This window comes from Microchirus variegatus (assembly GCF_963457635.1).
Source record: "Microchirus variegatus genome assembly, chromosome: 3".
Classification (NCBI taxonomy): domain Eukaryota; kingdom Metazoa; phylum Chordata; class Actinopteri; order Pleuronectiformes; family Soleidae; genus Microchirus; species Microchirus variegatus.
This window is the reverse complement of record NC_139804.1, coordinates 37766470-37794372: the sequence shown is the minus strand read 5'-3', so window position 1 is coordinate 37794372 and position 27903 is coordinate 37766470. Positions and strand designations below refer to the sequence as shown.

Genomic DNA, 27903 nt, shown 5'->3' with positions numbered 1-27903 from the left:
AGCTTCTCACAGGACAAACTTCCACCACCTGGAGCTGGACTTTGGCTGCAGCAGCAAACCCACCTGGTTCTGACGGGACCCGTGACTGGGTTATGCAAATATTTACGCTGAAGGAAACGATGTCCTGACTGAAGATGTTGTTGGACTTCAGCTGATCCGTCTCCTCCTGATTGATGGACTGCAGTTTTTCGGAGGATAAAGGCTTTGTTGATCTTCTTGAGCCTTTGTTGTTCTTCTTGAGCTGAACATCGATCATGGTTGGGACAGGAGCTGCTGATCTGGCTCCTTCAGTCGCCGTGAAGTTTTTCTCGGCTGGAACAGCTGCCTGTGTGGCCGACCTGGTCACTTTCCCCCTGGACACAGCCAAAGTCAGACTGCAGGTCAATTATTTATTTATTTATTTATTTATTTATTAAATATTATTGTTCTTTCAATTAAACTTCAGGAAACAATCTTTAATAGGGCTTGACACCTCGAACCTATTAATCAGGTCCTCTTTCTTTAAAATTTCCAGATACTAAAAACGTTAAAAATATTAGTTGTGAATATAATCCTTCCTATCTGTATTAAGTATCATGGTGTGCTGTTAAGTTTGTTGTTTTTCAACACTTCCATTTTGATGTTGTGGTTATTTAATTCTGGGTTATTTGAATAGATTGTGCTTCAGCCTGTTCCTTTTCATTCATTCATTCAGGTGAGAATCCTTTCCTTCAACCAGCAACCCAGCTAGTCCCATGAGATATAAAATAATAAAGTAGCTGCAGGTTAATCAATGCTTCAAATAACCAATCATTGAACCAATTATTACAGCTTCTCATTTTCAGAAACCTGGAATCCTCGTAAAAAAAAGAGAGAAATAAATCATATTGTTTTTAGTTTGGCTAAAAATGCAATATCATTCGTTATTGGTTCGACAAACAATTTTCTCATTTGTAGAACAGGATTTCTACCAAGAAATCCTGCCGTAATTCCATAATAATGCTGTCACACGTTTCACCATCCCATAATTCCAGTGTCTTTTCTTTTGGAAATTGCACTTTTACCTATTGCGATTTTGATTATTTTGCGATACTTTTTGCAGTGTGAGTGAAAACTAAATCGAAGGTCTAAGGACAGAGGATGTTACCAACCCTGTGAAGTCCCGTGAGACAAACTATGTTTTGTAAACTGTGGGCTATATAAATTAAGATTGATTGATTGATTGATTGATTGATTGATAAATAAAACTGTTATAACTATTACAAAAACACACCCCTGGATGTGATAACATATTGTCACATATTCAACCCCCTCCAAAGCAAAGTGACGTAATTTACTGGAAAACCCAAACTTACTCAGCTCGAAACAAGTGTATTTACTGTTATTGCACAATCACAACTTCCAGTAAAAACGTGCTGCTGCGGTGAAATTTATTTCAAGTTCATGAACTTGGACGTGAATGCATACGAGTAGCACCAATCCTCTCAGTGGACAGCTGGGAAACTGACGTTTATGTTACAACCTTGCGTTGATACATTTCTTTTGTGTTTACTGCAGATTCAAGGTGAAGCCAAGCCGTTAGTGTCGGGCCAGAAAGCGAAATTCCGAGGTGTGTTTGGCACCCTCTTCACCATGGTGAGGACCGAAGGCCCGCGGAGTCTGTACAGTGGCCTGGTGGCAGGACTGCACAGACAGATGAGCTTCGCCTCGGTCCGTATCGGCCTGTACGACACAGTGAAGCAGTTCTACGGCAGAGGCTCAGACGGTAAGTGTCGCCAAGAAGTGAAACTCATGTCTGCCATTTTCTTCCACTAAAATCACTATTCTTTTCCAACAGCAGATGTTAACACACAGTGACATAGATTGTGTGTGATCTCAATCTCAAATGTGAGATTGCAGATTGCAACAGAAGACTCCTCCCATTCACCCCTGTCTTTCTTAAGACTGCACACAACAGTTGTCTTCACATACCAGAAAGAACATTGTTCTTCTTTGTTCACATCTCCTTCTCCTTATCCTGTGAGGCTGCTGGAGAAATATGGTAGCACAATAGGATTTATGGTTTAAAGCGTTTATACATTAAGCCAAACATACTCATTTGTTGTACATTCAATTTCGCCCAAATTTGATCCAGAGAACCCTTTAAAACCCCTTTACTGAATAAAGGGTTTTAAAAGGGTTCTTGGTGGAACCTTTATAAACCTGGACCTGGAGCCAAAAAGGGAGTGTATAACATCCAATCCTGTGACAACAAAAGGGCCAAATATTGTATATTAAGTTTACTGTAATTTTTAAGCAACATTCTGGAAACTGTGGCCATAAATGTTACTGAAAAGTTATGTACAACAGCAACCTTTAGTGTTTAACACCGTTACTGCAATCCCAATGAAAAACATGGTCTAAGTCTGGTTTCCGGAACACGTAATAAGATGCTACTGAAGAAATATGTTGGCACAAAATGTCTGTAAAAAGCGAGGCCCTCGCCTTTTATTACATATTTAAGGCTTATTTTGTGGATATGAAAACTAAAATTTTTATATATACAAGCATACATTTATGTTGTAAATTAGTCCTTAGTTTTCAGTGTCTTTTTGGCAATAAAAAGGGGGTTTGGGGTATTGTACGACATCAACGACAAAGGCAAATATTGTATATTGAGTTTAATGTTATGCCACAGTAAACATGCCTTAAATGCACATTACTGAAATGTTATAGTATGTAAAATGTGAGCTTGAATATCTTAAACCAGTTACTGCAGTCCCCATTAAAAAGAGTTGTATGAGCGTAGTTTCCGGAATACGTAAAATAAAGAAGCTACTGAAGAGAAACATGTTTGCACAAAATAGCGGCCTCCATAAAAGCAAAGCCTTTTCCTTAAGTTCATGTTAAAGGCTTACTGTGAGGCTATGAAAACTGTGATATTTATATTTAAAAATATAGTAATTCAAACACACTTAATACAGTAAAGCTTACTGAAAGATGATAATATCATCTTTCATATGTTAAGTATGGACAACTGCAACTTTTAGCGTTTAAATCAGCTACTGAAACCCCACTTTATACACATACAGTACATATACTGTGACTGTCAGATATCACATGATGGGAGGAGACGACAAAGCGACAATGATAAACCATAAAAACATTATATACATATATGTATATATATATACATATATGTATATATATGTATATATATATATAAATTTACTCAACCATTACTTTAAATCTCAAATGTATATTTCAGACCAAGTAATTACAGTATATTGAGCCTGTTAACCACTGCACACATATGAGAGAAAGTCTACATAGTCAGATATATAATCGAATAACTAGGCCGACATTTTACAGCTGCGTGCTACGAACTTGTTTTGAAGGTAATAGCTCCAGGTTGTAGGACACAGGTCAGATTCCTTCCCTATAAGGACAGATGTGTGTGTTTATGTAAGAGCCAGTACCTGGAGGTTTCCATACTCGCCTGATTCACTCCAACTCAAAACCTGTTAAACCAGCTGCTCTGATGATCCACTGCAGTTTGACACACAGTTGGATGTTTCTGCCCCATAATTTGTGCTATTCACCACCAGCTTCTGTCAACTCCCTTGTTTTCTACTTCTACTGCAGATACACACAAGGACTCATAGATAGATATGTAGATAATGTGCAGTAGATAAATAGACACAGATAGACAAGTTGCATACACTGACATTTAGGTATCTACAGTATATGTACGTACAACAGATGAATTGATATGAATGTACAGAGATAGAAGCATATTTCATGTATTCGCAGGCAAAGATCTGTGTGAGGCAGATGGTGGTCACACCTGACTGGTTTTCTGAACCCACCCCCAATAAAGCAAAACCGAACATTTTAGGGTGAAAACCTTTTTGTTGTGAAAATGTTTTAGATGTTTGAGTTCAGTTCATGAAAAATGGGAGCAAAAACAAAAGTGTTGCCTTTATATTTGTTTCCAGTGTATGTAGACACACGTTGGGTATGTACTTATCTATGGACTTATGTATGTAACAATGTATCTCCATACGTGTGCACTGTCGATGTATCCATGTACCTATGTACATTGTTGCAGAGAAAACAGCCCCACAAAACTAAGTAAACATAACAAAATATTTAATTAAACAATGCTTAAAGGTGCATTATGTAATAAATGATAAAATCCTCCTAATATGTCACAGAGACTCAGGAATAATGTTCATATAACAAACTGAACTCACCAACAACAACAGTACAGACAAAATATTTGCATTAAAAAAAATATTTTGCAGACTGCAAATCATGTTTATGTTTTCAAATCACATTTTGGCATGTGGCGCCAAATTGGAATTTGAATGTAGTAACCGTTTTTGGCCACATTCTTACATATGGCGCCTTTAAGACTTATAAATACATTAACTGAAACAGTAAAAATCATAATTCACAGAGATAGATAGATAGATAGATAGATAGATAGATAGATAGATAGATAGATAGATAGATAGATAGATAGATAGATAGATAGATAGATAGATAGATAGATAGATAGATAGATAGATAGATAAAATAGAGTGTATTCTTTGTTGATGGAAATTGTCCTGACACGTGTTGCTTGTGCGACAGACGTAGGAATCGGGATCCGGCTGCTGGCCGGCTGCACCACCGGGGGGCTGGCGGTGGCCTTGGCTCAGCCCACAGACGTGGTCAAAGTCAGGTTCCAGGCTCAGGTCCGACTGCCAGAGAGCGGTTCTGTGAAGAGATACAACAGCACCATGGATGCCTACAAGACCATCGCCAGGGTTGAAGGCATCAGAGGGCTCTGGAAAGGTAAAGCAAAACTCACTGAATTCCGCTGTTCCACTGCACACAAAGGTCTTGGTCTTGTTTTGGTCTGACAACGTTAATGTGAAAGTTAAGAGAAACCTGTAGGGTGGGCCTGCGCCTGAGGCGTTAGGCTTGCACAACACAAAACTGTCCACAGGTGCACTGTGGGAAAACTGATGTTCCTCTCAATCCAATATAATTATTTTAGTGTTCCGGCTGATCCGTGTCGTAAAATATAGAACTGATTAACCTTTTCTTTTTAGGGTGTCTGCCAAATATAACTCGTAACGCCATCGTAAACTGCTCCGAGCTGGTGACCTATGACATCATCAAAGAGCTCATCCTGAAGTACAACCTGATGACAGGTGAGTTCGGAGGCCTCAAAAAGAAACGTCAACTTCACAAACACCTCATTTTGCATTTCAGATGATGACATTGTGTGGTTTGTATTTGCGTACCATCTTTCTGTGTCTCCCGGGGCCTAAAGCAAACATTTGTTTTTCCTCAGACAACATGCCGTGTCACTTCACTGCCGGTTTCGCGGCCGGTTTCTGCACCACCATTGTAGCGTCTCCGGTGGATGTGGTGAAAACGCGATTCATGAACTCGGTGCCTGGACAGTACAGCGGTGCCTTGAACTGTGCCTTCACCATGCTCATCAAAGAGGGGCCCACAGCTTTCTATAAGGGGTATGTCGTAAATCACTGTTTCCTAAACTTTCTATAAGAGGACCCGCTTTTTAAAGCGGAACTAGACCGGAAGTTCCAATTAACGCTGTTTTTTAGTGTGTATCTGCGTCCTTACCTTGTTTATGAAGCCCTGAAGTTTCTTAACAAACAGTTTGGGCTCAGCGACATCTCTGAAAATCCCGTTATAGTTGCGCAAACACCGGTTCTCCGGAACAGCAGATCCTCCTGCTCCGGGCACTAGTCCGGGCACTAGTCCGGGCACATCCGGTTGCGTACATTGAACCGCAGAAGAAGAATAACGTCCGTTGTGGAGGTGTTTCACGAGGTCAAAGGTCGTCAAAGGGACTGCGGCGGGGAGTTGTGAAGAAGCTATTTTTAAACACTGTTAAAACAATGTTTTGATAATGAGTAGCAGTGCATCCACCGTTCCAGAGGGGGGAGCTGTGCTTCTGAGAACGGGTGTGCTGATTATGTCACTTCCAGGTTGAGAGATTTGAGTCTCAAGTCTCGCGGCTGGGAAACAGCGTCAGAAAAGAGGATTTCTATCGGCTCGTTTACAGCAACTAGGAGGTTTTTGACCATAAAAACAAGTTAATGTATGTAAGTAGACCTCCATAACTAACATTTATGTGCAACAGGACCACTCTATGTGAGCTTTAAAGACTGTCGTGACCCAAATCACAATATCAATCCTAATCCTAATTTCCAATAGATGTTTGGTAAATCATTTAAAACTTTATTTCATGTCAGATATAGACCTAGCTGTTGGTTCTGTCCAATCGTAAGCAATGTGTGCAGCTCAGTGGTCTTTCTTCTATCCACAGGGTTCAGTCTTAGGACCCACTCGTTTTACTATCTCTGTCAATATTGTGGCTCAAAATACAAATGCATCGGTACATCTTTGTGCAGACGATGCTATCATCTATTGTTGTGCAAGCACTTGTTGCACTTGTATTTGAACATTTGCATGTGACATCATCATTCAGTCTCAACTCTACCACCGTAGACTGCTGACAAAACCAAGATGATGTTATCTTCTGGTAAAAAGAAGGTGCCAACAATACTTCCTTCATTTACATCTGCTCAGAATAACCCTGTTTATCTTGTGACTTCTTATAAATACCTTGGCATCAATTCTTCTTGAGTCACTGGAGAGGACATCTTTGGGAACTTGTTCCTACTCCTAGTATTTGAACCTGTTTATTCACTTGAAATTTTTCCCATTTCCTTTATTGTTATGTTGTCCGTCTGTAACTCTGTGTTGTCCTCATCAGGTCTCTCTTGAAAATGAGACCCCATGTCTCAATGGGATAACCTGTATAAAATAAAGGTTTAAAAATGTTTAGGTTAGTTTATTGTTTATTCAACAGGGACAACGGACAATTTTAACAATTGTTAAGATGTACGAAAAATCCTTGATTCTTTTGATTTTTTTTTTTTTTTTTAGATTCGTGCCAGCGTTTCTTCGTCTGGGATCCTGGAACATTGTGATGTTTATGAGCTTCGAGCAGATCAAGAGAGCCACAGTGAGACTTCAACAGTCCTTATAGTCTTCATCTTTGCCCGTTTGACAGCAGGTATGACGCCGCTGTGATGAATAAGCTGACGGTTGGACGGTGGTGACGACTGCTGGTCTGGACTTGTTCCTCCTCAGGGTCTTATCTGAGAGGTCACAGTCTGAAGAATAACTGCAGGGATTCATCATCTTGAACTTTCCGTGACTTGAATATTGTAAATGCTGACAATGTTCTCTTTTCACAGAAGACATTTGAAAATATCTCAGGAGGAAAATTCAATTCAATAAATGGCTAAATTTAGTTTTAGCTGCTTCCATTTTAATAAACATTAACTGTCAGCATAATGTGATTTAAACAATCTGAGAGGACACCTGTTTTGTTCTCTGTTTATAGCCTTATAATTGAATTTACAGTGTGATCAGGAGGCTTTAATCGATCACAAAGAAGAGACAAGCTTCCTATGCTGGAAATAAATATAAACGTCAACCCTGGCCAAAACTGGTTTGGCCAGGGCAGCTAGCCAAAAGCTACGCTAACTGGCTAACTTGTTCACAAAACACAGAGCCATATAAAATACCTCGACTTTAACAAAATTATGTTTATTTTTAACTTTTTATACCCAAGTGAACCAATTTTTTTTGACAGCACATTTTGGCTGTTAGCATAGCCATTAGCTTTGCTATTAGAAAACGATTTTGGTTACTCAATGCACACAAACAAATAAATGCCTATTTACATCTATGATATCTTACGAACAATTATGTTTTCTGCGTCGTTTCCTTCATTATTAGCCAGTCAAACTGAAGTTTGAAAGCTGCTAACTCTGTCACACCAAATCCCATAAAGAAAATCAGCCTTTTTTTATCTCGCGCGAACACTGGAGCTGCCATTCTACTCTTGACCTGTTTGGTAAGTCTTTGTCAGGATTTCAAACGCTAAACCTGCGAGAAAACCCATTTGAGCTTCCTGATTTAAGTAGGAGTAAATCAGTATAATGTGGTGTGTGTGAGGAGAACATGTTTCTGTCACTTAGTGTTTCCTTAAAGCACTTCAGTGATTTTATAAATAGCCTTTGTTTGACATGTAGTTGCTGGTGTCAGGGCAAGTGTTTATCGATGAATTAACAGAATGTAGTCCTTCATATATGCATGTAGGTGTGTCAGGGGTTGTTGTCACAAATTATTTTTGATATTTAGGGACATAAACCTTCAGAATTTGATTGACCGCATTCATCGTGATAACCAAGTTTAATTTACAGTCACAAGGTAATAATAATAATAATAGCAGTAGGTTTTTATTTGTACACTGGAACCATGTTCATAAAATATATTTCACAGATGAAATAATAATAACAACAATAAGTATTTTAATACAAAGCAGCTGTTTGTTTGTGTTTATCTGTCTGGTCGTCTTAAACTTGACTCATTGTTTGGGGGTCAAGGTCAGAAGCTTTTCAAGTTTGTCAAAGGTCAAGGTCAAAGTTTTAGCGGAATCCCGGTGTGTGTAGGAATTACATTGAAAGCTTCTTCGATAATTCTCTTTAATTCAGGTTACACATTTTAACCCATTTGTCAATTAAATAAAGTTTAAACTTATTTATTTAACAAGAAACAGGAAGCGTTTATCCTGTTTTTTTTGTTTTTGGACGCTTCTATTTGTTGCGGTCGTTTCACTTAACTACCTCAGTGTTGTTGCCTCTGTCTCTCTCGATGGTAAGCGAATCACTTCCTGTGTGCAGCACGGCCACACTGAGAAACACAGGAGTCGCTGATAAAAACTTAAATCAGCTTTGTGAGAACTCATTTGACAAAGGTGTCTTATGTAACGCATGTTTGGTGATATTAAAAGTTACGCAAGACGGCTTCAAGTGACTTAATTATATGGTAATTACGAGTACGGTGGCCTGTAAGTACAAAATAATACAATATATTACAGAGAGGCAAAACACTTCAACAAGACAAATTTACAAAATTACAGACGTTTACATTTTAGAATTTGTAAGAAATTTATAAAAATGGAAAAACACTTTTACAAATCCTGCAACAAATTCACAGAAGTTGCAAAATGATGATCATTTAGCTGCTGCTGACTTTCCCTCAGTAATCAGAGAAAACTGGTGAATACGGAAAAAAAATACTGTATATATGAAGCATATAAAATAAACACTCATGACAAAAATATAATCTGATAAACTTTGTTTTATGCAGTGACAAATGCCTCATATATCATTTTTTTCCCTCTGTCTATTGAGCAGTTGAAGGTTGAACTTGCTGTCTCCCCCTGTTGGAAATTGTTTGAAATGTACATTTGAGCACATTGTTCTTGCGTTGTCATGCACAACCATCTAAGGCATTGGTTCTCAAAGTGCGGCCCGGGGGCCAATGACGGCCCGCAGAAACATTTCTGGCGGCCCCGCAGTGAATTACAGTTAATAGTTATAATAATCCAGGAGCGACTAAGCTTGTTAAATGTTTATTGGACATTACTGGATACAGACCAATAAGTGTAAAAAAAAATACTGAGTATTTACCTGGTTTCTATATGGTGAATTTTAGTGTATTATTGTGTTATAAGCTGGTAATAAGCAGGTAGCTACAGCCCCCAATTACTAGCTATTTACCCAGTAAATATATGGTAACAGAAATGTGTTACTTGGTATTAACCTGTAATTAGAAGGTAAGAACAATGGCCAAAATACTGGGTAATTACCCAGTAATGTATAAAGCGGGTTAGGGTTAGGGTTATATTGCTTAAATTACATTATATTAACGCTTATATTACTTTCTTTCTGTTTTTTTTCCTTTGACGGCCCTCAGTCCAATGTTGGGTTCCTAAATTGACCCTCAGGTATCAAAACTTTGAGAACCCCTGATCTAAGGTATCCATCTATCCATGTATCCTATCAACGTTTTTGTTCGTCTTGCGCTATAACATCTTCCCACCGAGTTTCGTCAAATTCGGTGGCACTCAATTCTTCACCATAGGGGGCGCTATAGAGCCCTTGAGCAACACACTTGGGCATTGTGTTATTGTGGATACCGCTGTGATGCTGCAGGTTTGTTTGTTCTGTGTGAATGTACACAGTGGAGTGAGTGGACGACTTCCTGCCTCAGAATAACTCATCCTCGGCTAAATGAGGCTCCAGTTAATCCTTAATTCTCAGGTCACTCTGTGCTGATCAGTGATCAGTGAAAGTCCATGAGGGAGTTTCCTCTCCACAGCAGGACAATCATGTACATCAACTGCCTTCAACACACGCAGGACACTAACACTGTGTGAGTACTGTTCACTTATCACCTCATTTTTATTATTTTTACTATTTCTTTGTCTCTTTTATGACTATTTGTATTAAATACCTGGTTTAAATCGTTATGTAATGCAAAGGCATAGGTTGTCAGTCGTCTGTTAAAGCATTCGACTTTGCTACAAGACAAGATTTTCACTAGAAACGAGGAGATGCACTAACCTGTGACTGTACAAAGGTTCAATTCTTTAATTTTAAGTTGATTTATAACAAGATATAACTTCATATTTGAACATTTTTCTTCAGAGTGTATTTTGTTCTACATAGAAATGCAGATTAAATCTATAAAGTGAACATTTAAAGTCAGGTCTCACTCTCGGTTTACATTTAAATAAATACGTATGAAATATTTTTGTCTATGTAGGAAAATCAGAGCCTTTTTCTGTACAATACATTTGTGGATTCTTATAAACAAGTTTTTCCAATCCACTTTTTAAAGAAAATGTTTTGAGCCATGTTTTGTGGTAAATAAATCACGTAATGTATGAGTAAGCGTTTTTAAAACACATAAATCTTGACTAAAAGGTTGGGGAAAAAAAGTTTTTGAATTCTGAGATTGAAGTCGGAATTTTGAGGGAAAAAGTCCGAATTTTGAGATTAAAGTCAGAATTCTGAGAAATTCTGAATATTGAGATTTCAATTTAGAATTCTCAGGCTAAACTCAGTCTAATTTAATCTAAACAATTCTGACTTTAATCTCAAAATGCATGTTTTTTTTTCTTCTTTCTTTCAAATTACCTTTTTTTGAAAAAGTATGGAAAATAGAACAGACCACGCTCTCATTCTTATCGAACTTTTGGTGATATTTCCCACTGTCCCATGACACATCTGTGGGTCCTGAACCCACCGTTTGGGAATCACTGTCCTAAACTCCTTCTCCTATGTACGGTTCCTGAAGAGTCTGACAATAAACTATCTGCACAGATGTTTATCGGATTCTCTGACGATCTAGCCGACCAAATCGAATCATCACCATGTCGTGTTTCCCTTCCAGTGCAGCGATGCCTCCTCTGGTTCTTCCACCAAACCTCCACGCTGACGTTCATCTGTGAGAGGACGAGTGGACCGACAACCATGAGCGCCGACACCGCCTGCAGGGCCGAGCTGGACTCGGAGCACCGCGGCGAGCTGGCCGACCTGGTGGCGGCCATGAACGTGGCGGCCAACCGCATGACTCCGCCCAACGGCTCCAGGTCCGGCCCCCCGAGGACCACGAGGCCTCGCCTCTCGGACAGAAAGATGTCCCTGCAGGAGCGAGGGAGCCGCGTGGCCCGACAGCCCACCATCGAGACCAAACGCGTGTCCATCACAGACGCTGATGTGAGGATTTCTGTGATTCTGACGCTAGTGTAAATTTAAACATGTTTTCCCGCCCTAACTGAATTCTTCACGTCCCTTCATTTTGTGTAGGACTGTGTCCGGCTCAACCAGTACAAGCTGAAGAATGAGATTGGAAAGGTGATTATTATTAACCCTTCTTTAACCCATGTGTACTTCTCATTACCGTAACCCCCCCCGTAAAACAATGGACAGACGAGAGCTGTGATTGGATTTGAATCTGCTGCTCCTTCACATCGAGAAGAGCCAGATGTAGTAGCTCGGACATCTGGTTAGGATGCCTCCTGGACGTGTTCTGGTGAGGTGTTCTGGGCACGTTCTGGGGGAGGTCCAGGAGTCCTTGGAGAGACTTTGGGTGAATTCCAATTCCTTGCTTAATCCTCAATCTCAAAAATGTGCTCTCCCTCTAGTCCAAGTGCTGTCCAGATTCTCAGAAAAATTAAGTTGAGGCCAAGTTTAAGGGCTGTATCGCCCTCAATATTGAGATTTTCCGAGACACCCTTGGGAGCAAGGGCTACCCAGAATGCATTGCGTGTTTTGACATAACAAAGATGGCGCCGAAAGCACGCCAGAGAGTACGCTACAAATGAAGAATTTTCTTTGTTAATAGAGATATAAAAATTATCTTAGTTTAGGCCCAGATTATGGATTACTGACGTCATTGTTGCATAACATTGCGTAACATTTATTTTTATTTTACCATCTTTTGTCAATAGTCGGCCGGTGTGGTTTACTTTTCAATAAGTCGTGGTGTGTGGTAACTGTCAGCTGAATATTTGTATGAGTATCATCTTATAACTAACTGACAACCTAATAACTTGACTGAAATAAAATGATAAATAAATAATCATGTTCGGAGTTGACAGACTGGACGCAGCTTTAGCGTTATTCTGCCCCCTACAGTCTGAAGACGTATCTGCATTTAAGGGGTGTCCCATTTCTAAGTGACAAAATAACCCTCAACACTTGGTTTTGAGGCCAGTTAAGATTAAGGGTTGAGATTGAGGGTTAAGATAGGAATTGGAATTGGCCCTAAGTCTCTTGGCTGGCTTGGGAAGACCTCTGGATTCCCTCGGAGGAGCTGGACAAAATGGCCAGGGAGATGGAAGTCTGGACTTCTCAAGCTGCTGCCCCCACAACCTGACCTTGGATAAGCAGTAGAAGATGGATGGATGATATACATATATAAATATCCCATTGAGGAAAAATCTCCATCTGTCTTACCTTCCTCTTACTTACTCCTCAGCCGTCTACATTTATAATTTATCTCCACTGCAGAAACACTGCCTTGTTTTTCTTCTCTGCCGGTTTTCGTTCAGGATTTCTGACGCATAAGGTGCATTCCAGTTGTAGTCGGAAGTCAGAAATGACATGTTCTTAGTGCAAAGTTTCAACAGGAACAGATTTCCAACTTGGATAGTTGACCTCGCAACCTTGCAAACCCCTGACCTAGGATTTCAGGATGGTTTCCACTCATTACCGTCAATAGTTAAAACAGTCTGCTACTTTTAACGCACTTTCTGTCTTATTTATTTGTGTTGCCATCGACGGGTTTTGCTAACTATGGTGAACTTCAGCTACTTTAACATCAATTTTTCTTCCGATTTCGCAACTGGAACATGGTCATTTCATCTAGTTTGACTAACTCCTACTACATAATACGATCTGCGTCATTGAATGATCATTTTATGGTCATGGTCATTTTATGAATTAAAGGTGCCATATGTAAGAATGTGGCCAAAAACAGTTACTACATTCAAATTCAAAATACAGAGGTCTTTTAGGTTTCGTTTTCTGACGTAACTGGCAACCTGTGGTTGCTCGGCAGCTGAGATTCTACTGACTGCAATGATTGGTAGATGGCGGTAGGTGGCGCCACATGACGCCAAAACATGATTTCAAAACATAAACATGATTTGCAGTCTGCAAAATATTTTTTTAATGCAAATATTTTGTCTGTACTGTTGTTGTTGGTGAGTTCAGTTTGTTATATGAACATTATTCCTGAGTCTCTGTGACATATTAGGAGGATTTTATCATTTATTACATAATGCACCTTTAACAGAATGCATTTCTTACATCATGTTGTTCTTCCACCACAGGGTTCATATGGAGTGGTGAAGTTGGCTTATAATGAAGACTCGGAACAATACTATGTAAGTTAAAGCTCATAAAAACTGTGCATTAAGTGTCGTCAAAGTGAGTTTGTCTAACTTTTGTCCGATTGCTCTTTTTTTTTTATTCAGGCGATGAAAGTCGTCTCAAAGAAGAAGCTCATGAAACAGTGTGGATTTTTTCGTGAGTGAAAAACTTTCCAACTCTAACAACAGTTGAAACGTGGTTTCGTTATTCCTGCGCTGATACTGTGTGTGCGTTTGCTTCCAGGTCGTCTGTCTGCACAAGGTTCAAACTCACAGCTGCAGCAAGATCCGTTCCCTAAAGCCACGTTGCCTCTGGAGAAAGTGTACACAGAGATCGCCATCCTGAAGAAACTGGACCATCACAACGTTGTCAAACTGGTGGAGGTCAGTCAAAGGACACGTGTGATGTAGTCCTGAAGGTGTGATTGAAATACGCATGAGTACAGTCATAAAATATAAAGTAACCAAAAGCAAAACTCAGTAAAGTGACTTCGCCACTAGGTGTCACAAATCCTACATACAAAAATTAAGTGCATAATTATGTTTGTCTTCCAGGTGCTTGATGATCCTGCTGAAGATGGACTTCACATGGGTAGGTACTCATTTATCCATTTTGTAGTCACTGAATTATTAATGAATTCACTATTATACATGAAGTATACAGGATTAACAAACAGAAGCAGTAAATCAGAGCATTAAAATCCGATTATTTGTCCTCAAGCCTTCGAATTGATGTCAAGGGGGTATGTTTTTATTTTCGCTTTCAAGTGTTTTTGGATGGACATCATATACTGTACATTGTAAATATGTAATATCATTTTCTGTCTGTCTCCGACCCTCAGTCCAGTGATGGAGGTGCCGACAGACGACCCTTTCACAGAGGAACAGGCTCGTTTTTACTTCAGAGACGTCGTCCTGGGAATAGAGTACTGTAAGTTTAGTCTGGATTAAATGTTGCTTTGTAAAAACAGCATAGAGTGACTTTAAAAAAAACTTATTTCTTTCTGTTTTTGCTGTCTTTATTTACTTAATGGATATTTTTGCTTTATATCTGTTTAGGCTTTTATTTTTAGGGCCCGAGCACACATTTTCTGCTGATTATTATTATTCTGTATCTCTGTGGTCATGTTTGACCGGGTACATAAAAGCTCTATTGCACCCCCTAAGGTGAAACGTAGGTGGTGCAAACCAAGAATAACTTGCACTGAATTTCACGAAACTTGGTGGGATCTTGTAATAGTCCATGGTGAACAAAAAAACTCAGTTGGGTCTAAGGCATCAACTCAACAGGAAGTCGGCCATTTTGAATTTGGCATCCATCTTGGCGAACAAATTTGTCATTGAGAGCATTCATCGTACTGATATAAAATGATAGTGATACACACAAAAACTATAACTCAGTGGTTATATTCGTGTCATATGGATATCTTTAAAGCGGTGGTTCCCAAACACTGGGTTGGGGCCCACAGGTGGGTCACGGGAGATATATTTTGGGTCCCCATTCAAATTTGCAAAACCAACCAGATTTATTTGTGTATATGTTTTCAAGAAAATGTTCCAAGTTCCAGTTTATTTACCAAACATCTCTTGGGAATTATTAATTTAAAGTGGGTCCCATTATAGAATGTTTGGGAAACACTGCTATGAAACTGAGGATCCTTGTTCTGGTTATCATCAGAGATCGTTGAACACGTTGTTATTGTTTAAGATCAAAGCTGATTAAAGGTTGTCTTGTGCAGTGCACTACCACAAGATCATCCACAGAGACATTAAACCCTCCAACCTGCTGCTGGGAGACGACGGTCACGTCAAGATCGCCGACTTCGGCGTGAGCAACGAGTTTGAGGGCGCGGACGCGCTGCTGTCGAGCACGGCGGGAACGCCGGCCTTCATGGCCCCTGAGATGATGACCGAACACGAGCTGAGCTTCAGCGGGAAAGTGAGATATAGCCGTGAATTATGCTGCGTTTACACCAGACCCCATTTGTTTCTTTTCCCCATCAATCAAAGCATTGTTGCACAAAGTGGTGAGTTTCACCGTTATCTTCAGGAGCTCCGTATGAAGACGGCACTTTCTTCTGTGCATACGTTTCCACAAGAGATAAAGTGTCTTATAGCTCCGACAAATTTGCGTCGTGTCCGGTGTGAACACAGCATAAAACATCTTCTAGTCATAATTTCAGACTCTGCTGTTTTAATGCAACATCCTTGATAATTAGTGTTTGTGTACGTGTGTGTTTTGCAGGCATTAGACGTGTGGGCGATGGGAGTCACACTGTACTGTTTTGTTTTTGGGAAGGTAAGCAACTTCACACAGAGCAAGTTCTCTCTGTCGTAAATGTCCAACAGTTCGCGTGACTTGGCTTCAAACTTGGCGCATGTGACACAGAAAACATTAAAACAATTTTATTTATTGCCTGGATCTCTAAATTAGAGGTGTTCAATTTGACAGAAGCAGCAGGTTACAGACCTTCTTATAGTCTATGTGTTTATGTTTTAACATAGTAATGGAAAGAAAGCGACCTAAATGCTCTGTACTCTTAGAGTCAACAATAAACACATTTTTCTGCTTCCAGTGCCCTTTTTACGATGAGTACGTTGTCTCTCTGCGCAACAAGATCAAGAGCAAACCTGTGGAGTTTCCAGAGACGTAAGCAAACGTCAGAAAACTACATTAAATCAGCGCTGGTATTTAAATTGCAATTATTCGCCCAGAAGTTTGTGGAAGTATACACTAATTTGCCATTTGACTCTTTTTCTCACAGGCCATTGATTAGTAATGAACTGAAGGAGCTGATTGGACGGCTGCTGGACAAAAACCCCGAAACGAGAATCACCGTCCCTGAAGTTAAAGTTAGTCACAAAATTTTTTTTGCTGAAATCACGTGTTCACCACAGTCTTAATGAGGGTGCATATAATTACAGCTTCACTCGTGGGTGACGGAGAACGGCTTGAATCTTCTCCCTCTTGAGGAGGAGCACTGCACTGCGGTGGTGGTCACAGAGGAGGAGGTGCAGAACAGTGTCAAACTCATCCCCAGCCTTTCTGCTGTGGTGAGTCCAAAACTGATCCTCAGGGTCAATTTGAACCCATTCAATGTATATGTATTATGTACAGTTCAATTTTATTTAAAGGGTACAGAAGAGATTAAAGTCAGAATTTTGAGATTAAAATCAAGATAAAAGTCAGAATTCTGAGATTAAAGTCAGAAATATGGATTATAGATTAAAGTCGCAATTCTGAGATAATTTTTAGACTTTAATCTCACTTTCATCAGGGCAAATGGATGATTTCCTGAATTTCCTAAATTCATTAAAATGATTCCTTAAGAGGTTTGCAAATATTTTCAACAGATCCTTGTTCAGGGCCATGTCGACTATTATGATGGTAAATTTCAAGTAATTCCGAGATACTTTTTATTTTTGACAAGAAAGTCAGCTCACTGTCAAGATGCATCAGGGCAAATGGATGATTTCCTGAATTTCATAAATTCATTAAAATTATTCCTTAAGAGGTTGGCAAATATTTTCAATGGATTCTTGTTCGGGGCGATGCCGACTATTATGATGGTAAATTTCAAGTCATTCCGAGATACTTTTTGTTTTTGAGAAGAAAGTCAGCTCACTGTCAAAGTGCATCAGGGCAAATGGATCATTTCCAGAATTTCAAAAATTTATTAAAATTATTCCTTAAGAGGTTTGCAAATATTTTCAACGGATCCCTGGTCAGGGCGATGCCGACTATTATGATGGTAAATTTCAAGTCATTCCGAGATACTTTTTATTTTTGAGAAGAAAGTCAGCTCACTGTCAAAGTGCATCAGGGCAAATGGATCATTTCCTGAATTTCAAAAATTCATTAAAATTATTCCTTAAGAGCTTTGCAAATATTTTCAACGGATCCTTGTTCGGGGCCATGCTGACTATTATGATGGTAAATTTCAAGTCTTTCTGAGATACTTTAAGTTTTTTTGAATTTCAAAAATTCATTTAAATTATTTCTTAAGAGGTTTGCAAATATTTTCAACAGATCCTTGTTCAGGGCGATGCCGACTATTATGATGGTAAATTTCAAGTCATTCCGAGATACTTTTTGTTTTTGAGAAGAAAGTCAGCTCACTGTCAAGATGCATCAGGGCAAATGGATGATTTCCTGAATTTCAAAAAATCATTAAAATTATTCCTTTAGAGGTTTGCAAATATTTTCAATGGATTCTTGTTCGGGGCGATGCCGACTATTATGATGGTAAATTTCAAGTCATTCCGAGATACTTTTTATTTTTGAGAAGAAAGTCAGCTCACTGTCAAAGTGCATCAGGGCAAATGGATCATTTCCAGAATTTCAAAAATTTATTAAAATTATTCCTTAAGAGGTTTGCAAATATTTTCAACAGATCCTTGTTCAGGGCCATGTCGACTATTATGATGGTAAATTTCAAGTCATTCCGAGCTACTTTTTACTTTTGAGAAGAAAGTCAGCTCACTGTCAAAGTGCATCAGGGCAAATGGATAATTTCCTGAATTTCAAAAATTCATTAAAATTATTCCTTAAGAGGTTTGCAATTATTTTCAACGGATTCTTGTTCGGGGCCATGCTGACTATTATGATGGTAAATTTCAAGTCTTTCCGAGATACTTTTAGTTTTTTTGAATTTCAAAAATTCATTAAAATTATTCCTTAAGAGGTTTGGAAATATTTTCAACAGATCCTTGTTCAGGGCCATGTGGACTATTATGATGGTAAATTTCAAATCTTTCTGAGATACTTTTAGTTTTTTTGAATTTCAAAAATTCATTAAAATTATTCCTTAAGAGCTTTGCAAATATTTTCAATGGATCCTTGTTCGGGGCCATGCTGACTATTATGATGGTAAATTTCAAGTCTTTCTGAGATACTTTTAGTTTTTTTGAATTTCAAAAATTCATTAAAATTATTCCTTAAGAGGTTTGGAAATATTTTCAACAGATCCTTGTTCAGGGCCATGTCGACTATTATGATGGTAAATTTCAAATCTTTCTGAGATACTTTTAGTTTTTTTGAATTTCAAAAATTCATTAAAATTATTCCTTAAGAGGTTTGCAAATATTTTCAACAGATCCTTGTTCAGGGCGATGCCGACTATTATGATGGTAAATTTCAAGTCATTCCGAGATACTTTTTATTTTTGAGAAGAAAGTCAGCTCACTGTCAAGATGCATCAGGGCAAATGGATGATTTCCTGAATTTAAAAAATTCATTAAAATTATTCCTTTAGAGGTTTGCAAATATTTTCAATGGATTCTTGTTCGGGGCGATGCCGACTATTATGATGGTAAATTTCAAGTCATTCCGAGATACTTTTTATTTTTGAGAAGAAAGTCAGCTCACTGTCAAAGTGCATCAGGGCAAATGGATCATTTCCAGAATTTCAAAAATTTATTAAAATTATTTCTTAAGAGGTTTGCAAATATTTTCAACAGATCCTTGTTCAGGGCGATGCCGACTATTATGATGGTAAATTTCAAGTCATTCCGAGATACTTTTTGTTTTTGAGAAGAAAGTCAGCTCACTGTCAAGATGCATCAGGGCAAATGGATGATTTCCTGAATTTCAAAAAATCATTAAAATTATTCCTTTAGAGGTTTGCAAATATTTTCAATGGATTCTTGTTCGGGGCGATGCCGACTATTATGATGGTAAATTTCAAGTCATTCCGAGATACTTTTTATTTTTGAGAAGAAAGTCAGCTCACTGTCAAAGTGCATCAGGGCAAATGGATCATTTCCAGAATTTCAAAAATTTATTAAAATTATTCCTTAAGAGGTTTGCAAATATTTTCAACAGATCCTTGTTCAGGGCCATGTCGACTATTATGATGGTAAATTTCAAGTCATTCCGAGCTACTTTTTACTTTTGAGAAGAAAGTCAGCTCACTGTCAAAGTGCATCAGGGCAAATGGATAATTTCCTGAATTTCAAAAATTCATTAAAATTATTCCTTAAGAGGTTTGCAAATATTTTCAACGGATTCTTGTTCGGGGCCATGCTGACTATTATGATGGTAAATTTCAAGTCTTTCCGAGATACTTTTAGTTTTTTTGAATTTCAAAAATTCATTAAAATTATTCCTTAAGAGGTTTGGAAATATTTTCAACAGATCCTTGTTCAGGGCCATGTGGACTATTATGATGGTAAATTTCAAATCTTTCTGAGATACTTTTAGTTTTTTTGAATTTCAAAAATTCATTAAAATTATTCCTTAAGAGCTTTGCAAATATTTTCAATGGATCCTTGTTCGGGGCCATGCTGACTATTATGATGGTAAATTTCAAGTCTTTCTGAGATACTTTTAGTTTTTTTGAATTTCAAAAATTCATTAAAATTATTCCTTAAGAGGTTTGGAAATATTTTCAACAGATCCTTGTTCAGGGCCATGTCGACTATTATGATGGTAAATTTCAAATCTTTCTGAGATACTTTTAGTTTTTTTGAATTTCAAAAATTCATTAAAATTATTCCTTAAGAGGTTTGCAAATATTTTCAACAGATCCTTGTTCAGGGCGATGCCGACTATTATGATGGTAAATTTCAAGTCATTCCGAGATACTTTTTATTTTTGAGAAGAAAGTCAGCTCACTGTCAAGATGCATCAGGGCAAATGGATGATTTCCTGAATTTAAAAAATTCATTAAAATTATTCCTTTAGAGGTTTGCAAATATTTTCAATGGATTCTTGTTCGGGGCGATGCCGACTATTATGATGGTAAATTTCAAGTCATTCCGAGATACTTTTTATTTTTGAGAAGAAAGTCAGCTCACTGTCAAAGTGCATCAGGGCAAATGGATCATTTCCAGAATTTCAAAAATTTATTAAAATTATTCCTTAAGAGGTTTGCAAATATTTTCAACGGATCCTTGTTCAGGGCGATGCCGACTATTGTGATGGTAAATTTCAAGTCATTCTGAGATACTTTTTATTTTTGAGAAGAAAGTCAGCTCACTGTCAAAGTGCATCAGGGCAAATGGATCATTTCCTGAATTTCAAAAATTCATTAAAATTATTCCTTAAGAGGTTTTCAAATATTTTCAACAGATCCTTGTTCAGGGCCATGTCGACTATTATGATGGTAAATTTCAAGTAATTCCGAGCTACTTTTTACTTTTGAGAAGAAAGTCAGCTCACTGTCAAAGTGCATCAGGGCAAATGGATCATTTCCTGAATTTCAAAAATTCATTAAAATTATTCCTTAAGAGCTTTGCAAATATTTTCAACGGATCCTTGTTCGGGGCCATGCTGACTATTATGATGGTAAATTTCAAGTCTTTCTGAGATACTTTTAGTTTTTTTGAATTTCAAAAATTCATTTAAATTATTTCTTAAGAGGTTTGCAAATATTTTCAACAGATCCTTGTTCAGGGCGATGCCGACTATTATGATGGTAAATTTCAAGTCATTCCGAGATACTTTTTATTTTTGAGAAGAAAGTCAGCTCACTGTCAAGATGCATCAGGGCAAATGGATGATTTCCTGAATTTAAAAAATTCATTAAAATTATTCCTTTAGAGGTTTGCAAATATTTTCAATGGATTCTTGTTCGGGGCGATGCCGACTATTATGATGGTAAATTTCAAGTCATTCCGAGATACTTTTTATTTTTGAGAAGAAAGTCAGCTCACTGTCAAGATGCATCAGGGCAAATGGATGATTTCCTGAATTTCAAAAATTTATTAAAATTATTCCTTAAGAGGTTTGCAAATATTTTCAACGGATCCTTGTTCAGGGCGATGCCGACTATTGTGATGGTAAATTTCAAGTCATTCTGAGATACTTTTTATTTTTTTGAAGAAAGTCAGCTCACTGTCAGAGTGCATCAGGGCAAATGGATCATTTCCTGAATTTCAAAAATTCATTAAAATTATTCCTTAAGAGGTTTTCAAATATTTTCAACAGATCCTTGTTCAGGGCCATGTCGACTATTATGATGGTAAATTTCAAGTCATTCTGAGCTACTTTTTACTTTTGAGAAGAAAGTCAGCTCACTGTCAAAGTGCATCAGGGCAAATGGATCATTTCCTGAATTTCAAAAATTCATTAAAATTATTCCTTAAGAGGTTTGCAAATATTTTCAACGGATTCTTGTTCGGGGCCATGCTGACTATTATGATGGTAAATTTCAAGTCTTTCCGAGATACTTTTAGTTTTTTTTAATTTCAAAAATTAATTAAAATTATTCCTTAAGAGGTTTGGAAATATTTTCAACAGATCCTTGTTCAGGGCCATGTCGACTATTATGATGGTAAATTTCAGGTAATTCCGAGATACTTTTTGTTTTTGAGAAGCAAGTCAGCTCAGTGTCAAAGTGCATCAGGGCAAATGGATCATTTCCTGAATTTCAAAAATTCATTAAAATTATTCCTTAAGAGGTTTTCAAATATTTTCAACGGATCCTTGTTCGGGGCCATGCTGACTATTATGATGGTAAATTTCAAATATTTCTGAGATACTTTTAGTTTTTTTGAATTTCAAAAATTCATTAAAATTATTCGTTAAGAGCTTTGCAAATATTTTCAACAGATCCTTGTTCAGGGCGATGCTGACTATTATGATAGTAAATTTCAAATATTTCTGAGATACTTTTAGTTTTTTTGAATTTCAAAAATTGATTAAAATTATTCTTTAAGAGCTTTGCAAATATTTTCAACGGATCCTTGTTCGGGGCCATGCTGACTATTATGATGGTAAATTTCAAATATTTCTGAGATACTTTTAGTTTTTTTGAATTTCAAAAATTCATTAAAATTATTCGTTAAGAGCTTTGCAAATATTTTCAACAGATCCTTGTTCAGGGCGATGCTGACTATTATGATAGTAAATTTCAAATATTTCTGAGATACTTTTAGTTTTTTTGAATTTCAAAAATTGATTAAAATTATTCTTTAAGAGCTTTGCAAATATTTTCAACGGATCCTTGTTCGGGGCCATGCTGACTATTATGATGGTAAATTTCAAGTCTTTCTGAGATACTTTTAGTTTTTTTGAATTTCAAAAATTCATTAAAATTATTCCTTAAGAGGTTTGCAAATATTTTCAACAGATCCTTGTTCAGGGCGATGCCGACTATTATGATGGTAAATTTCAAGTTATTCCGAGATACTTTTTATTTTTGAGAAGAAAGTCAGCTCACTGTCAAAGTGCATCAGGGCAAATGGATGATTTCCTGAATTTCAAAAATTCATTAAAATTATTCCTTTAGAGGTTTGCAAATATTTTCAATGGATTCTTGTTCGGGGCGATGCCGACTATTATGATGGTAAATTTCAAGTCATTCCGAGATACTTTTTATTTTTTAGAAGAAAGTCAGCTCACTGTCAAAGTGCATCAGGGCAAATGGATCATTTCCAGAATTTCAAAAATGTATTAAAATTATTCCTTAAGATGTTTGCAAATATTTTCAACGGATCCTTGTTCAGGGCGATGCCGACTATTATGATGGTAAATTTCAAGTCATTCCGAGATACTTTTTATTTTATAGAAGAAAGTCAGCTCACTGTCAAAATGCATCAGGGCAAATGGATCATTTCCAGAATTTCAAAAATTTATTAAAATTATTCCTTAAGATGTTTGCAAATATTTTCAACGGATCCTTGTTCAGGGCGATGCCGACTATTATGATGGTAAATTTCAAGTCATTCCGAGATACTTTTTATTTTATAGAAGAAAGTCAGCTCACTGTCAAAATGCATCAGGGCAAATGGATGGATTTCTTTAACAAAATTTTACAAAAAATGTTCTTTCTTTCTCCTGTCTCACTCCAGATTCTGGTGAAGTCCATGCTGAGGAAGCGCTCTTTCAGTAATCCCTTTGAGTGTCATGGTAGACGAGCAGAGAGGTCCATGTCTGCCCCCGGTGGTCTCCTTACGTAAGTAGACCTCTCGACGCGAAATCCCGCCCACTCCGCGCTCCCTGCCAAACTGCCAGCTCTGAGATTGTAGGGCCTCGAACTAATGCTATTGTTCACACCAGACGAGTCTATCGCGAGTTTCCACAAAAAAGCCACACACAGAAATAATATGTTTCCCTGACATGTATGTGACATCATTTGGAGATTCTCAATTTTTTAGATTTTTTTCTGCAAAAGTTGAAATATTTCAACTTGAGTGTCAGATGTAACATAATCTGATTGCGTCCGGTGTGAATACAGCCTAATCTGTGTATCATTCGTTCATTAGTTTTTCAAAATCAAATAATGACTAGTTTTTTTTTCCAATTTTCCGATAGTGTGCTCAATTGAAAAATGAAAAACAAAATGGATAACAAGCATTTCCTGTTTGTTCTTCCATCTAACGCAAGTTACATGACCCGACAGTTGCGAGTTCAGTAAAGCTCGAAAGATAATTCACAGATTTCAAACTTCGATCAATAATATTTAAACGAAACACGCGAGAATTATAGCAACGTAGGCGACAAGCTACAGCATCGTTTTCAATATCAATAAGAGCTGGAAAACCTACGTCGATTTCTACGTGCAGTCATCACTGAGACCGGAGGGACCGTCTATGAAGTGCGACACTACTACAGTAGTGACACTACACAAAAAAATAAAATAAAATAAAATTTTACATTATGTTGAAGTAATTGACAATTTTTTACTTGTACACATTTTTTAAACTGAGTGGCGTAGCACATCCTGCAGGAGACATTTTAAGTTTACAGAGTTTGATGACACTACACTCTTTCTGGTAAAGTTACTTAAAATGATTACTAATAAAGATTCACATTTGACAAAAGCATTTTATTTTTTTTTCAAACTGAGTGGTGTATTATCATGTACAGTACAGCAGTTGACACCACACTCTATTATGGTGTAGTTATTCAATATTATTAATATCATTTTGGGGTGTTGCACTTTGTGGATGTTCCCTGTGCTCCATGGTCATGTCTTGTGGTTTCACAGTTACTCGCTTACTTCCAGCAATGTGCATAAAAATGTAATTTTTTTGTTGATTTGCAGAGAGCTTTATGATCATTGTTCTGTATTAATTTAATATTGAAAAACGAATGATACACATATTTTAACTAAACAAAGCAGCGAGCACATGCTTGTCAGTCAGTAGTAAAACTTTACATATTAACCAATCATATCTAGAACAGTAATCTCTGAATTCAGTTAATCATTAACAAAATCATCATTTGTTCCAGCTGGCTTTGAGAAGAAGATCAGATTTTCTTTTAAATCTGATCTTCTTGGAGGGATGATGGTACACTGCAAAAACAGCCCCAATGCAAATGTTGCTGAAAACTTCTCAGTTTACAGACTGTAATGTGCTTTACAAAAAAAAACTGACCAAAAACTATGAATGATTTTTTCATTCATATTTAATGAAAGTTTTTAATCTTTAAATTGCCAGGTTTTTGTCACGTTGCATCAAATATAGTGATTTGCATGGGTTTCAATGAGGACATTTTTGTAGAATAAAAATAAATACAAATGAAAACATTTGAAAACACTCAAAAATGCATAAACTGGCATATATTTTCAACAATATGCATGAAAAAAGGATAAAATATTCTCTAAATTAAAAGCCAAAAACACAAAAATGTGTCTATGTGTGTTTAAGGGTTAAGCTGATTTTACCTTAACACACAAACCTGTGATGCATTTAACTTCAGTATCTAACATAATATTAAAATGACTAATATTTCATACACAACACTATTTTTTTACGCTTAGTTTTTAGTGCAGTTACAGTGATATGAATATTTTACACTTAAGATTAGATTTTATAATCAAATGTGATTTCGACATAGCCATTATGAGACTATATATTCAATAAAAAACATAGATATATTTTAAACTCACAGTATACTGACAAAACCCTACATGTGCTGGTTCCACACAAACAATGAGGCTCTCTCCACCTGTTTACAGCTGAGTCATGATAGCTTAAGACTGACGATAAAACCTTTATTTTCCTTCTTCTAACTGCACAGATATCAAATAACTTCAAACTGCCACAGTCCAGCTGTAATCAAATCTGTGTTTCTGTAATTCTGGCCTCTTACGTCCTTCTTGCAGAGGTTCTTGGGGTTTATTGGGTTCTTCACCTCTGCTTCATCCTTCCTTGAGGTAATCATTTTTTTTGAAAGCATAATAGCATGTTGAGCTCATGTGCTCCACAGCCAGAACAGCTCATCTGTCGTTAAGAGGATTTAAGAGAGACAAGACAAACGCAAAGCCTCCAACAAACGAGCTGTACTTAAAATAACTGGACACACACACACACACACACACACACTCCCCCACACACACACACGCACACACACACAGGCTCGATGATGTTGTTGTTGTTGTTGTTGTTGTTGTTGTTGTTGTTGTTGTTGTTGTTGTTGTTGTTGTTGATGATGATGATGATGAGTGAGTGCAGAGCAGTACCATTTAGGGCTCCTGTCACCACAGAGGGGGCCCCCAATTTACTCTTGTCTCTCAAAACAGAATTTAAAAAATAAACAACAACATTATGTCAGCATTTGATGCTGCAACCAATTTTGGCAGTAGTTTAGTAGGAGGTTTGGTGGTAATTTAGCAGTAGTAGGCTTTTAGTAGTTGTTTAACTGGTAGTTTCGTAGTTTTGGTAGTATTTTCTTTTAGTAGTTTGGTCATTTTGGTAGTGGTTTTAGTAGTAGTTTTAATAGTAGGTGTTGTTTTACTGGTAGTTTAGTAGTTTTAGTAGTCATTTTTTTAGTAGTTTGATGGTAGTTTTGGTATTTGTTTTAGTAGTAGTTTGGTGGTTTTGGCATTTGTTTTAGTAGTAGTTTTGATAGTAGGTTTTAGTAGTTGTTTTACTGGTAGTTTAGTAATTTTAGTAGTACTTTTTTTAGTAGTTTAATGGTAGTTTTGGAAATTGTTTTAGTAGTAGTTTGGTCATTTTGGTAGTTGTTTTAGTAGTAGTTTTGATAGTAGGTGTTGTTTTACTGGTAGTTTAGTAGTTTTAGTAGTCATTTTTTTAGTTTAATGGAAGTTTTGGTAGTTTTTTTAGTAGTAGTTTGGTGGTTTTGGCATTTGTTTTAGTAGTAGTTTGGTGGTTTTGGCATTGTTTTAGTAGTAGTTTTGATAGTAGGTTTTAGTTGTTGTTTTACTGGTAGATTAGTAATTTTAGTAGTATTTTTTTTAGTAGTTTAATGGTAGTTTTGGTAATTGTTTTAGTAGTAGTTTGGTAATTATGGTAGTTGTTTTAGTGGTAATATAGTAGTAGTTTTGATAGTAGGTTTTTAGCGGCTCTGTGCAGGCTCTGGTTGTCTGCTTCCTGTTTCCTCTTGATGAGGTTGATGTGACGCGATGAGCTGTTCTGTTGAGGACACGCCCCCTGTGACAGTTCTAGTGTAGTGTCCCCGCCCTGCTCCACCCCCCACCTCCTCCTCCTCCTCCTCCTCCTCCTCCTCTTTTACCTCCAATAACACAACAGAGCGTCTGTGTCCACAGGAAAGTCAGCAACGACGGCAGCAGAGACGGAGAGCTGGAGGACTTGTATGAAGTTGACACATTTACAGAGTGCACAGACTGAAATTCACACTTTTATTTTGGGCTTTGGCATCTTTCTGACTGTGCTCACATGATTGTGTTAATGCACAAAACCATCATGTCACATTCTGAATACAAATGAGATAGATTGTGAATTAAATACATAAAACAACAGCAAGTACAAAATAGACTTAAATTACACGTTCATGAATCTACAGCAATTATTTACTTTGTGTTGTTCATAAATATATAAATAAGATAAATAAATGAGATATTTTACTTTTTACATATGACATCTTAAATCCTGTGTAAACTCACACATTATTAATTCTATAAGCTAATTTGCCACAGCAACAACCTCATGTTTCTGTACACAAAAGGTAATAAACCTAAAGTCCAACAGTCTTTATGTATGTACCTTGCACTTTACACCACTAGAGGGCAGCATTGTGCTGCAAGAAGGCTGATGATGAAAAACCAAGAGGCCCCTTAAATAGACAGAGGAAAGCCCTTAATAATTGCAAAAACACAAATTTTCCTTTACAACTGTAGAAAACAGTTGTATTTTCAACATCAGAACTTTGGCACATTATGACCATTCACCACAAGACAGGAAGT

The 27903-nt window shown here is 37.2% G+C and overlaps 2 protein-coding genes across 2 annotated transcripts; both read left to right on the top strand.

The window, feature by feature from the left end:
* Positions 1–254: 254 nt before the first annotated feature.
* LOC310925170 (dicarboxylate carrier UCP2-like) lies at positions 255–7036 on the top strand (the record flags this gene model as incomplete). The annotated part of the gene is made up of 6 exons (XM_083887044.1): positions 255–380; positions 1537–1744; positions 4597–4800; positions 5061–5162; positions 5306–5486; positions 6934–7036. The coding sequence occupies 6 exons, from the start codon at positions 255–257 to the stop codon at positions 7034–7036; spliced, it is 924 nt and encodes a 307-aa protein (XP_083743170.1).
* Positions 7037–11381: 4345 nt separating this feature from the next.
* camkk1b (calcium/calmodulin-dependent protein kinase kinase 1, alpha b) lies at positions 11382–27328 on the top strand (the record flags this gene model as incomplete). Its single annotated transcript, XM_083887288.1, has 16 exons — positions 11382–11627; positions 11718–11765; positions 13748–13801; positions 13892–13943; positions 14031–14170; positions 14342–14378; positions 14508–14529; positions 14629–14717; positions 15526–15725; positions 16032–16085; positions 16363–16436; positions 16552–16639; positions 16712–16840; positions 23582–23685; positions 25843–25893; positions 27247–27328. 16 exons carry the CDS (start codon positions 11382–11384, stop codon positions 27326–27328), a joined length of 1470 nt encoding a protein of 489 aa, XP_083743414.1.
* Positions 27329–27903: the final 575 nt, after the last annotated feature.